The 14,529-nt window shown below is 37.1% G+C and overlaps 1 protein-coding gene across 5 annotated transcripts in view; it reads left to right on the top strand.

Annotated features, from left to right (window-relative positions):
- Positions 1-14,529, top strand: part of PLB1 (phospholipase B1) — a 224,008-nt gene that overhangs the window by 69,424 nt on the left and 140,055 nt on the right. For all 5 annotated transcript variants that reach the window (XM_074209801.1, XM_074209798.1, XM_074209799.1 and 2 more), the window contains 3 exons: positions 4,962-5,033; positions 7,910-7,984; positions 9,325-9,388. In XM_074209801.1, the coding sequence (XP_074065902.1) occupies positions 4,962-5,033; positions 7,910-7,984; positions 9,325-9,388 (211 nt within the window). The remainder of the gene's footprint in view (positions 1-4,961; positions 5,034-7,909; positions 7,985-9,324; positions 9,389-14,529) is intronic.

Genomic DNA, 14,529 nt, shown 5'->3' with positions numbered 1-14,529 from the left:
CTGCTCCTTATACTACTATCGTGTCTTAAATTTTTAAATTTTGCTTTTGTAACTCTAAGCCTTTGTTCATGTTGTTAGGCATCAGGTATTGCAGTGAGTAATAATAATTGCCTGAAGTAATATAATGCTTTGAGGTTTACAAAGTGCTTTACAAAATTATCTTATTTCATCCTCATAACTCCTTACAGATAAGGAAATTGAGATTAAGAGGTTAAGTGACTTGCCCAGAATCAGTTAGTAATGTATTAAAGGCAGTACTCAGTACTCTAGCCAGTGGGCCACCTTGCTGTAGTATCATCCTTGGAGTCAGGAAGACCTGCTTTCAAACTCTGCCTCAGATACTTAATAAATATAGTTATATGACCCCTATCAAGTTGCTTAACTTCTCATCTGTAAAATGGGGTTAATAATAGCACCCATCTCCTAGAGTTATTAAGAAGATTAAATGAAATAATATTTGTGTCAGTATACTCTAAAGTTCTAGATAAATGTTAGCTGTCCTTGTATTGCTATTCTCTATGCCTAGAATATCCTTTCTCTCCTTTTATGCTTGCTCAGCAAGCAGTTTAGTTCAATAAACATTTATTATATAGAGACTACTACCAGTAAGTTAAACAACATGGAATATGAATTAAAAGCTATACTAGATATCATGAAGACCTGGGTTCAGTTCCTGCCTCTGTCAACCTGGGCCAGTCACAACATTTCAGTGACCCAGAAAACTGAGATGACAAATTACAGATGAATTATTGATCCAACTTGGCAGAAGAAATTTCCATACTGGGAGTTTCTCACACCAGTGAAATTTCAAGCCAGGAAATGCCCCCCCCCCAAAAAAATTTGGTATTTGGAGGCTATGAAACTAATGAGTGTTGAAAAGAGAAAGAAACAACAGTGAGAGTGGGGTGGAGCTGGAGGAGGGGCTATCCCACAGAGTTTTTTCCAGCCCACTCCTAGCTACCACTTGCCCCCAAGAACTGTCCTACCAATTTCCTACAAATCCCTTGACTTTCCACAGGGCCTCTGGGGACAGAGCCATAGTTAGACTGATTTTTAAGTTAGGTGATGAGTTGGGGGCGGTTTCCCAAGACTGTTTGAACTCATTTTGTCATTATGATTAATGTCAGCCTTTCTCACAGATCTGAGTATCACATGGCAAAATGTCTTGGTTGAAGTTTCAATCAATCCCTCTCCTTCCCCATCCCATCCCCACTTTACCCCTTACCAGACTGTAGCCAGTATTTGAGGCAGGGAAGCTGAATGGAAAAGACACTAGACAATCAATTCTAATTCCATTAATAGAATTACAGATTTAGAGACAAAAGGGAGTTCAGAAGCTTCCTTCTCCATCCTTTTCACTTTGTAAAGGAGGAAACTGAAGCCCACTGAGATTAAGTGACATGCCTAAGGTCACACAGGTAGTGAGGGTCCAAGGTATGATTTTAATTCTGGTCCTCAGACTCCAGAGATCAGTATTCTGTGCTACCCATGAGACCTAGGTTCTCATTCTAATTCTACCATTAAGTGGAATTTGGGGTGAATCACTAAATCTCTGTATGCCACAGTTCCCCCAACCATCAGCCAGGAATGACAATAATTTAATTTTATAGATCTCTGTACATAGAATACAGGTAAATGTATACTGTGTACAGGACACATTTTCAAGTTTAAATTGCATCACTTCCTTAGGTGTTAAACAATCAATGAAACTAAAAAGCAAGCCCTGTTTTGTAATATTTGCCTATTTCTTGGTAAAAAGGCTAATTCTGAGAATTTAATAATGGGCTCTTGTGAGCAGGATCAAGTTGGTTTGAGCACACCCCTTCTAATACATAATCTTGTTTGCCATATATTATATGATCTTGTTTCATGTTTCATTGTTTGACTGTTGTGACAAGATATTAAATAACTTGTTAAGATCCTGTAACTAGAAAATAACAGTCAGTACTTGAACACATTCTTTCTTTCAAGTTACTTTGCCTTCCTTTGTATTCTCATTCTGTCCCACTGCAGAAGGCAGTTGGGAAATAAGTGAACTGGAGAAGCCCCCCCCCTTTTTTTTTTTTTTAGGATTTTGCAAGGCAAATGGAGTTAAGTGGCTTGCCCAAGGCCACACAGCTAGGTAATTATTAAGTGTCTGAGTCCGAATTTGAACCCAGGTACTCCTGACTCCAAGGCCGGTGCTTTATCCATTACGCCACCTAGCCGCCCCGAAGCCCCTTTTTTGAATGACTATAAAGCATTTTCTTCCCCTCTCAGATTCTTACTTGCCATACTTTTAAAATGAGGGTGGGTGAATTAACAGATTGAGTGAGAGCCCTTTTGCTCTAAATCTTATCCTCTCCTGATCCACTTTGTATCTTGGCTGCTGTCATTTCTCCATGGGATGACATGATCAGAATCCACTTATTTAGTGCTCTTTCTAATCAGATAGTTCAGGGCTAATCAGAAGAAGTTTAAAGTTCTCTCACCTTTCTCCTCATTTATTGGAATACAGGTACTATGATAAGATATTCTTGGAATACTTGGTTCTGGCTAAACCTAGAGTGACTAAACTGGAAAATGAAAGGAGATAGTAGGTAGAGGGATATGTCCTTGTCCCTGGGAGGGTAAGTATTATCCATATGGGTGGGATAAAAAATTCATTTGTATATTTGAGTATGTACAGAAAATAAAAGGAAGGAGGAACAAAATACAATTCATCAACATTTATTAAGCACCTACTATGTGTAAAGAACTGTATTATATAACCTAGAACAGGTATTCTTAACCTTTTTGTGTATATATGGCCACCTTTGACAGTCTGGTAAAGCCTATGGACTCCCAAAATAATGTTTTTAAATACATAAAGTAAAATATGCAGGATTACAAAGGAAATAAATTATATTGCAAAAGTTTTCAAATTTTTTTTTTATAAACCAAACTCATGGACCACAGGTTAAGTACCCTGCTTTAGTGACATGAAAATAAATAATGTAACTGCTCTCAATGAGCTTATAGTCTACTAGTGAATATGATATTTGCAAGTAAATAAATACAAAGTCTATACAAAATAATACAAAGTAACTTCTAGAGTATGCTGATAACTAGATGAAGATCATCCCACTTATTCAGACTCCTCCAATAATCTTGTTTCTTTTCCCTTCCCTAGTGGAGAAGCTAATAATCAATGAAATGTTAAAATTCCATCAGGAAGATGGAGGAGAAAAACACTGAAGACTTTGAATGATTCACAAACAGGATAATTAGCCCCAGATGATCAAAACTTGGCTTTTAAAAACTATAGTGAAAATCCAGGTGCCACCATACATCACTCCATCATCATACTAGCACTGCTTCAGTCAAAGAACATTCTTTTCTGATGAAGACCAAGGTCCTTAGCTTCTCAAATGTAAAATAAAGGAACTGTATCAGGAGATTGCTAAGATCCCTTCCAGTCATAACATTATGTGATAGTTCCATTACATACAGTCCCTAAGGAAGGATGGAGACAGGAACTTCAAGGTCATGAGTTTTTGTCCTTTAACTGATGGATGCATTGTGGTTTCAGTCATGTTCTCAGCTTCTGGAGACAGAAAGGTCAATTTAGTTAAATTCAACTTTATTAAGAACCTGCTTCATGTAGTACATTCTGCTGTATGATGTGGTTACAAAGTAAAAAAAATGGTAAATAATAGATAACTAATTTAGAATGAAAAAAAATTCATAGGGGAGGTCAAATGAAGAGACATGAGAGACTAGAGTGAGAGAGATTCCTTCTGGTTTGGGAAATCAGGCAAAGTTACATGGAAAGGTGATGCTTGGATTGGGGCCTTAAAGGAAGAAAGGCAACATGTTATCATATGAAGTTTTGTATTTGGAGTGTGGCAACTTGGATTCAGATCCTGACTTTGAATCTTAATAGCTGTGACCATGGGCAAGTCATTTAATTTCAGCCTCTTTTTCTTTCTCTGTATAATAGGAATATTAATAATAATGCTTACAATGATCCACCTTATAAGGTTGTTATAGGGTAAAATTTAAGTTCCTTAAGAGCTAGGACTTTTGAAGTTTTTGCTTTTGGAACCCCCAGCACTTTGCCTAGCTGCTTCAACCATGTTCAACTCTTCATGACCCCATTGAGGTTTTTCTTGGAAAAGATACAGGAGTAGTACCTGGAATGTTGCTATTGAAGGAAATGGCCTTTTCCTTCAATATCAACAAAACAATCTTCCAGGTACTACATGATGTATTGGGGGTTACATAAGCAAAAGCTAAAAAGCCTCTGCCCTCAAGGAACTTGCATTCTACTGGGGAGATAGAACACCCCCTTCAATAACCTTATGAGGTGGATAATGCAGGCATAGCAAGTGCTTCATAAATGCTTGTTGATTGATTAGTAGGAAAAAAGCACTGAAACCATTGGAGGATTATACAAGATATGAATTAATATCAAGAGGCATCGAGGGAATCATCTAGAAAAGAGAAATAATGTGCCCAAATACAGAGTCAGAAGAGGAAAGGACAAAATTGAGGAATAGATATTCTAGTTTGACTGGATGCATGAAAGGGAATAGCATGAAATTAAGATTAGGGAAGTAGCCACACTGAGGACTTTGAATGATCATAACAATGCAATCCCAGAATATGGGGAATTTTCTTCTTGAAGTGACCAGAATTGCCATTCAATGTATTTCTCCCATTTATACAATGCTTTCCTGTGAGGTAGGAGGCACAAATGTTATTTCTATTTTGCAGATAAGAATACTAGGGCTCAGCGAGGTTAAGGGATTTTTCCAAAGATACACAGCTAGCAATTATTTACCCAGCAAGTTAGGATTTGAAGTTAGATCCCTTCAGACCCATCCCTCAATGTGACAAAACCTGCAATGAGCTAGAGTATGCCTATCAGTGGTTATCTGGAGTGCTGTCAGAATTAAAAGATTCCTGAGAAGAACCTTCCATGTCACTTTCTTTTCCAGATGGATCCAACAGGAAGGAAGGAAGAGTTATCCCCAACTGGACAAAGAATTCCAGTGAAGTGTCCTACTCAGGTAGGAAGGGATCAGATGGGTTGGGGGTGGGGGTTGGGAGGTAGGAATGGTCTGAATGATTTGGGATGGTCTAATGTATCTATATCAATTAACAATGGCTTTATAAAAGCCCCTCTCAACACTGGGAATTTTTACCTTTAGGTTTTTTTCACTTTCATACCAGGAGGGAGAGATAATGAGCAGTCAACAGAACTCTTCTCTAGTTTCATAAGTCTACCCGTACTATCTGCCCAGGGCCCACCCTCTGTTCATTTCCAGACCTTCTGTTCTAGCCTGAAGAAGAGGAAGTGGGGGCTAGGCTGTTGCGTGGTCAGGAGGGTGGGACAGTTTGAGGGTATGATTTTGATGGTATTTTTTAAAAGCTTATGAGTTGAGAAGCAGATAGACTTAGGTTGTCCTGCTGACCTGGTCCTTGAAGAGCAGCATCAATCACTAAATAAATCAATTGTTATATTAGTACCTCAAGATAGTCTATAAAATGGAGAATTTCAAGCTAATTTACCACTCCTGCAGATTTTTGAGCATTATGACCTATGATTTCATCAATGTGGATACTCCTTTACTAGTATCAAGGATACTAGTAAAACTTGCAAAATTGATAAGGCCTGAACAGTCACTACTCTTTGCTAAACTGATGATGAATCTCTCCATACTTAATAATACTGGTCCTAGGATGATGGACATAAGATCTGTAATCTGATCTGTCCTTGAAGTTTTTCTGACTTGGATGAGTGCTTACACTCCACTGGCATGACCTTCAAGAATCCAAAGTCATTTATCTATACCAAAATGAATCATCAGAGTGGAGGTCTAGGGACATGACAAATAAAGACAAATGAACAGGGATGATATCTCACCACAGTAAAGTCAAAAGTGCTCCCATAATGGTGTGGCTATTTATATAACTTTATACCAGTATCTATCTCCATGTTCATATTCCCCATAAGCCCTATAGCCTGCCAGTTACATAGTTGAGAAAAGATAGGTTAATGCTGTTAATATTTGTTAATGTATGGTGTTGATGTTTCAATTAGGATCTTCCTAACACTTCTTATTCATCAAATAATTTAGTCCCTTAAAGGGAAGTTGTGTCCAAGGCCTCAGATCACCTAGAACCTGACTGAACCAGCCCTGACAAAAGATGTAGTCTTATAAAAGAGGGAGTCCGAGAAATTAAGAAATTTGCCAGAGGTATTTACAGATATATAAAATGGTATCTACTCCTCAGTTTATCAAAGGCTCAGAGCCAAATTTTTCCCTTATTCAGCTAGGGTGGTATGGTGGATTGAATGGTAGGACTCATCCTAATTTAAGACATTTACTATTTGTGTGACCCTGGGCAAGGCTGTTTGCCTCAGTCTCCATATCTGTAAAGTGGAGATAATGACAGCATCTACCTTCCAGTATCAAGTGAGATAATATTTGAAAAGCCCTTAGCATAATACTTGGCTTATTGTAAGAGTTATAAAAATTCTAGCTAGTATTATTGTTGTTGTTATTTGCAGTTGGAGGAACAGAAATTGTGAATTCTGTGAAATTATAATATCAAAGCTTGACTGCAAAGGAAGAAACTGAGAATTCATTTTCTTCCCTTCTTTGTAGAGATGGGGTTGAACAATCCATGTATTATCAGACTTGTCTGCTGATTAATTTTGCTGAACTGTTTTTTTCCTCTTTTTCTTTTAAATTCTTTCTTACAAAAGATGATGACTCTAGTTGTCTAGTGAGAAGGAGTGTATTAGGAAAGGAAGGTTATATAAAAGCAAAATAAATCCATAAAAATGTTTTAATAGCTATTGTAAGGGTAAGATTGAAAAAAAAATCCATGTGATGGAGTATTCTCCATCTCCATCCAGAGAAGGAATTGTGGAATTTGAACAAAGACCAAAGACAATAATTTTAAAAAATTATCTTATTATGTAATTTTGCTGTCTCTTATACTTTATTTTTTTCCTTAAGGATATGATTTCTCTCTCATCAAATTCAACTTAGATCAATGTATACCATGGAAACAATGTAAAGACTAACAGATTGCCTTTTGCGGGGGGGGGGGGCGCAAGATTAGGGGAAAAATTGTAAAACCCAAAACAAATAAAATCTTTCTTAAAAAAAAAAAGAAAAGGGGCAGCTAGGTGGCACAGTGGATAAAGCACCAGCCCTGGAGTCAGGAGTGCCTAGGTTCAAACCTGGTCGCAGACACTTAATAATTACCTAGCTGTGTGGCCTTGGGCAAGCCACTTAACCCCATTTGCCTTGCAAAAAACTAAAAAAGAAAAATCCAACCTATAACTAGACAAAGTCACTTTTGAGAGAACCAGTAAAAATTTACAATAGACAAAGAAACTTGCTCAAGTTGACTACATCTGAAGAAATGGTTATCTAGCTAAAGAAGAATTGCCTACAGCTGTGAGAATGAACCCAAAAGACATATTGGACAGGGCCGGGAGGGCAGTAGGGGAACTTAGTGTGTTGTTCTAAACATGATGCCATAGACCCATGTCCTTCTGGAGCATTAGGATACTGAACCATGCACCATGATAGAAAAGAAAATCTTCACTATTATTCAACCTACTATTGTATGGAGTGTGCTGTAGTAAACAATGAAAGAGGTTCATTCACTGTCTAGAGAGAATGTGTTCTCTGCCCTCAAGGTAAGGCAGACACAAAAAAAGAATAAATGTGGCCCTCTCTTCCCAAGAGGATTTCTGACCATTGTAGAAGAGAAGCCAGTAAGTGCTTTTTGGTCCTCAATCAAAGAATGTTGCATATATTTACACAATTGACAAAGAATTGAATTCCATATAAAGGTTAATAATTATCAGGTTTATCCTTATTCTTGGGTTACTGTCATAACATATGCTACTTTCTTTCAACAGGAGCATCCCTTTCTATTCACCTACAGAAAGAATAATTATCTGCCTATCTCACCAAAAATTGCCAAGAAGAGTGAGGTAATAAAAATTCTTTTATTGTTTATAAATATACAAATAGGGCAGCTAGATGGTAAAGTAAATAAATCACTGGCCTTGGAATCAGGAAGACTCATCTTCATGAATTCAAGTCTGACCTTAAATATTTACTGGTTTTGTGACCCTGGGCAAGTCAATTAATCCTGTTTGTCTCAGTTTCCTCCTCTGTAATATGAACTGGAGAAAGAAATGGTGAACCACTCTGGTATCTTTGGCAAAAAAAAAAAAAAAAAAAACCAAAACCCAAATAAGGTAAAAAAGAGTTGGATGCTACTAAGAAATGACTGAACCAAAAAATTTATATAAATTCTGTATAGCGCTAAATCTGTAGAGGTTGTGTGGAAAGGCCTTGCATTGTTTTTTAAAGACCCAGAATCCTAAATTAATAAATACCATGATGATTGAGTTGGTATTAAAATTCGTATGACTCAATCTGAGTTAGACGTTCATTTACTGTACCCCAATGGAGTTACTTGTGTATCAGAAGGGTGCCACCTCAACAATTTTGTGGTCTGACAACCTCCCTTTTCCTACCCATTAGTCCATAAGCTTTGCTGCCTGAAGATGGTCATTAGTCTGAAATAGAGAGAAGTTTTAGGGAGATTAGGGCAAATAACAGCCAAGTACAGAACTGTGATAATAATAAGATGAAAAAGATCCTTAACTCTGCAGCTCTTCTTAGCCACACAATTGCTCTTACTCATACTTTCCTCATTCCTGCTTCATGGAGACCCTTGGTAATCCTTATTCCCACCTCTTTAAGAAAACATGCTATTAGCCTAGAGGGACAACCTGAGATGTGCCCCTTAGGCAGTACAACTTTATCTCCAGAGTTACCTGGTCCTATTTCCAACCAGACTAGAGTCTTACTAGCCCTTGTTATTTAGAACTAGAGTGAGACTTATTTCAGCCAAGTGTTGGAATTTGAAATATATCTAAATTAGCTTAACAGATAGACTCTACAAGCCCTTTGACTCATGCAATGTCCCCTTCCAGGCCAATGAACCATCTGATGAGGAAGGAAACTTGAAACATGAAAGAATATATTTCTCAATGTCAGACTTTCTATGTATTATTTTTTTATTTTCTCCCCTAAAACCTGATTTCTTTCTTAAGCCAGGCCATAGACCTGTGCTCATTTGTATGGCTATTGAAAATTATGGTTCCAAGCAGGGAAACTTCTATGTCCCTCCAGCCTCCTATAGTGAAAATTTAAATTTATTTCATTTAATTTATTAATTAAATTAATTAATTTTTATGAAATTAATTTAATTTGATTTAAATCACATCTGAGTAACTACAAATATTTTTTATAATTTCAGAGGAAAGAAGGAACAGAAGTTCGATGTCCTGATATGGATCCTTCCAATGTGGTGCCCACTTCAGGTAAGCAGACCTCTGGAAAATATTTTTAAACCCATTGGAAACCTGAATCTGAATGAAGTAAACAAAATTAGGCCTTTCCATATTCATGAGTAATAATAATAATAGGATCATAGATGTGGAGGTAGGAGGAACTTCAGAAGTCATTGTTCTACAAAATGGGGAAACTGAGACCCAAAAAGATGGTTTTCCAAAAATTACACAAAACTAATGGCAGAGTTGGAATTTGAACCCTAGGTACTTGGCCTCCAAATCCATTCTATTCTACTTTCTCTGGATGTTAATACCAACTCACATTTATATAGCTCTTTAAGATTGACAAAGAACTTTAAGCAATTATCTCAGGTCAGCTTTTTTTCTTTTCTTTTTCAATTCTGTATACTGGATTAGATTGCCATTGTTATCTTTTCAACTCATCCAACTTTGATAACTCTTATTTTTACACAATAAAAATTTCTGGAGGAAAACCAACAACAGTCCTTCCCCATGCCTAGATTAAACTCTCCCTCCTGACAATATGTTTAGCAAAAACTAACTACTGTGACTCCTCTCCCATTTCCAAAGCTGACAACTTTCTGCTGGGTGAAGAGAGTTATGTTTCAATATCTTTTCTCCAAGACCATTATTGATTTTTCAACTACTGGTTGAGTTATTCTTCAATTGCAATGCTAGAAAGTTGTCTGATAGCATATAACAGTGGTATCAAAGTCAAATAGAAGTACTAATTCAAATATAAGGATCCCTGTGGGCTACATATTGATTTAGAAAATCACATATTAACATTATCTATATTCTATTGCATTTTTATTATTTTGTTAAATATTATATATTATAAATATAAATAAGATAAATATGTTAAACTAAATATATGTATAAATATATTTTAATCTGGTTGGGACAGCACTCTGGAGTGTTTCAAAGTATTTGATAACTCTAATTATAAGATGTTAGAGATGAAGAACTTCTAGAAATTTTCCCTCAAATCTTGCATTTTATAGGAACAACTGGGTGGTTCAGTGGATAGTGCTAGATTTAGAGTCAGTAGTCTGAATCTTGAGTTTGAATCTGACTCAGATACTTATTATCCATATGACCTTGGGTAAATCATATAACCTCTCTAAGCCTCAGATTACTCTTCTATAAAATGAAGGTAATAATAATGCCTCACACATAGGGATGTTTTAAGAATTAAATAAAATAAAATACTCCAGGCCAACCTGGCCTTGGAGTCAGAAAGACAAGAGTTTGAATCCAGTCTCAGACACTTACTATTTGTGTGACACTGGGCAAGTCATTTAACCCTGTTTGTCTCACATCCAGGGCCAACTCCAGTCATCCTGATTTATATCTGGCCATTGGATTCAGATGGCTCTAAAGGAGAGCACAGCAACTCCTCACTCAAATCCAGTTCATGTGCTTGTCATGCATTACCTCTGATGTCTTGGTCTTTGAGAATGAAGGACAAACATAACTATTATTAAGGAGGAAGTGAGAAATCATTACCAATAGATATTTACCATCTATGGGGCACTTGGCTAGGTGTGGAGAATACAAGTAGAAGCCTTGGCCCAGACCCATAAGGGGCTAGTAATGCTAACCTATTCTGTGGAATCATGAATGTCAAAATAATCTTAAAATGAAACTAATCAGTTCAATCCCATAATCACTATCAGAGTTTATGAGCAGACTGTAATCATGAAGCCCACATGACAATAAAACATATATTTTTGCAGATTGATCATTTTCACTGCCTTCTGTTGGCATTAGATATGAGATGTTTGATGATCTATGAAGGTTGAGAGGAATTTAATTTCCTTCATGAAGCATAAGGACAAGAAAGCATAGTCATGGCAACCCACCCACGTACCATTAAATGTTGGCCCGTGGGCCATCTTCAGGCTACATTCCATAGGCTATTACCCTCCATTTTAGGAAATTAGAGAATTCTTCATTTCTGCTGCTGAACCCAAAGAAAAGAGGTACTGTAATACAGTACTCTCTTCTCCACCTAGAGGGCTTCTGTCCTGGATTGAGACATGTAGTTCAGTCCTGAACAGCCAATTCTTAATGAAAAGTGAGGGGGAGGGGGAGAGATGGTGCTAGGCTCCCATTCTTTGGCTCATTAAATTCCTATCTTGGTTCCCTGGGGAAAATTTTTAATTATATCTTTTATTATGGTTATAGCTAAGGTTTTCCCAAAAAGAGGGGAGTAAAAACAGTGCTCAGGGTACAATATTACTGAGATATGGGATGAGTGATTTATTTCTACACACACACACACACACACACACACACACACACACACAGCTAAACATAAAAGACTAACAATCATGCATGAACAGAACAGGGTTTAATAACTAAACTTATAAGTACTATTACAGTTAATTAGGAGGTTTATACTTACACCTCATAAGAACATAAAGCAGTTTGCAGGACTGCTAATTAGGCACTTTAAATTTCATCTTAGCTCTATACTATCCAAACAACTCTCAATACTTGTCTGCTGATAAAACAGCTTCACTCAGGCCAAGCCTCTTATTAATGGTTATCTTCTCTAAACTAGAGGTTTCCCTACCACCATTTAGCTCCAATGGAACCCAAGGCCTCTGAACCCCCCAAACTCAAACTTTCCTTCACATCACCGTAATCTCAGAATAATTGTTTGCCTAAAGCCAAGAAAGAACAAACACAAAAAAAGCAGCCCAAACTCAGACTTAGGTTTACTGGGGCAGGATCTATGTTTTTGATGCCTTGTATGCATGATCATAAGGCAGCTGGGATAGGGACCAGGGATAATGGTGCATCACCCTTTTATCTGCTCCACCCTAAAATTGAGATGCAGCTCAAAAGATGCCTGATCTCATTTTACAGTTGGAGAGGGAAAGTGAGGGACTGGGGTCGGTGACACTCGTATGAACATCTACTGTTCCTCGACTGTTCCATCTATTGTTCTTCTGCCTCCATAGACAATAAGGGGGTTCATTGTTATTTCAAAGAAAGTCAATTAGTCCAGAACAGTATACGGTTATAAGTAAACTTCAGTACTTAATTCAACTGAAACCAGGAATACCAACTCAGAGCATACTCTGTGGCTTGCCCTGATTCCTCCTTGTCATGCATTCATGAGCTCCTTCATTCATTTCTTCATTGAACAAGTAGTTATTGAGCTTTTGTTATGGGTGATTTACCTGTCTGGTGGAATATGGATAATGCAGAAGAAATTTAAGATGGAGTCCTTGTCTTCCAGGAGCTCACATTATCCTGGGAGAGAAGCATTGTCTGTATTTGATGAATTCATATGTCGAAAGGCTAAAAGTCAGAGGCAGAAATTATGCCTAGATCTCTAGGTCCAACAACTGCCATCTTACCTTAAAGAAGAAGGGGAATTGGGAGAGCATGACAGAAGGGAACAGCATTTATTAGTGTTTACTACATCCAGGTACTGTGCTAAGGGCTTTGCAAATATTATCTCATTTGATAGGATCCAAAGAATTAAGTAAGACCTTGATGTTGAGATAATTCTTGATTGTACCAGTGATTTAGTAAGAGATACTCTTTAACTCAATAGGAATCATCCTTCATCTAATCTTATTACCCTGAAAGTACATTTCAGCAGCCTATCTAGCTCATTTATGTCACACTATAACAAAAGTAAACTTCAAGGTCTTCTACTTTACTAGCATTTTTTGTCAGATAAGATATGAGCCTTTCCTTATCTGACCCTGAAGATTCCTGACATTTGACCATAAAAAATGAGAGAGGAATATAAGTACTTGAAGATATGAGATACTATGATGACAGGTGTTAGGAGAATAAATAGCTAAGCACATTTAGCTCTGTCTGGTCACAATGAATAGGGCATGGGAGTAGAGCATTCCAATAAGCCCATTTATTGGGAACTATCTTAATAGGAATGATAGGACCCATCATGTTTCTTCCAACTTCCAATTTGACCTCAGACACTAGCTGTGTGATCTTAGGCAAATACAACCCCTTTTTGCCTAACTTTCTTCATCTGTAAAATGACAATAATTATAGCCCTTATCTTTCAGGGTGGTTGTGAAGATCAAATAAAGATATTTAAAAAGCACTCAGCACAGTCCTACTGGTTGGTTCCTGTCCTTCATTATCACAGAAGATCAAAATGACAACATTCTGTGACATAGCAACTTTTTAATAAGTGTCTATTAAACCTAAATCTAAAATCCTGCCCCAACAGCAAAGAAGAGTCAAATTTCTCTAACTCATTTCTTTCTTTTACCATTGACAAATGTAATATTTTCATCAGTGATGAAAGAACCTCACCACACTACCTTTGACCATGTCATCATTTGATGTTAGGTTTGTGGCTGGTCTAACTATTTACAGTAAAATGGCAATGTGATATCATAAAAAGGAGCATTGAATTTGGTATTAGAAGAGTTAAGTTTGAATTAGTGCAGCAAGGAAGTGCAGGGTATCCCAACTGTGTGACCCTGGGCAAGTCAGTTTGAATTTGACTCTAATTTAATCTATTTCCTTATTTTGCAAATTATTTCTTCTGTCTGATCTCCCTTTGTTTTTAGTCATTCATTTCATATATATAACTCTGCATCACCCCCATTTGGGATTTTTCTGGAAAAGGATATTAGAGTAGTTTGGCATTTCCTTTTCCAACCTATTTTAGATATTAAGGAAACTGAGGCAAATAGGATCAAACAGCAAGTGTCTGAGACCACTCCAGGCCCAACCCTCTATCCACTGTGCCACATAGCCACCTCAATTTCATATGTATAGTCATTTCTAATTCTTTTTAGATTTACAAAGCATTTTACACACCATATATTATTTAGTCCTCACAGTGACCCTTTAGTGTGGTAGGTGCTATTCCCACTTTGGATAATTTAAATGACTTGTCCATAGTCTTACTACAGGTGTCTAAGGTGGAATTTGAACCCTGACCTCTCTGATTTCAAATCTAGCAGATTTTCAACCCTGTTGAAGGGCCAGAAAAGCCAATTTCCAAGGTCCCTTCAAACTCTAAATCTAGGCTTAGTTAGGGTCTTGCAAGGTGGAGACACCTTTTTCTTTTCCATGTAGAATGCTATAACAATATTAAGAGCTTTTAAACAAACTATTTAGTGTCTTTCTTATCTTTAGAAAAT

The sequence above is a fragment of the Macrotis lagotis genome, chromosome 1 (genome assembly GCF_037893015.1).
Source record: "Macrotis lagotis isolate mMagLag1 chromosome 1, bilby.v1.9.chrom.fasta, whole genome shotgun sequence".
NCBI lineage: Eukaryota > Metazoa > Chordata > Mammalia > Peramelemorphia > Peramelidae > Macrotis > Macrotis lagotis.
This window is presented reverse-complemented; position numbering and strand designations above follow the sequence as displayed.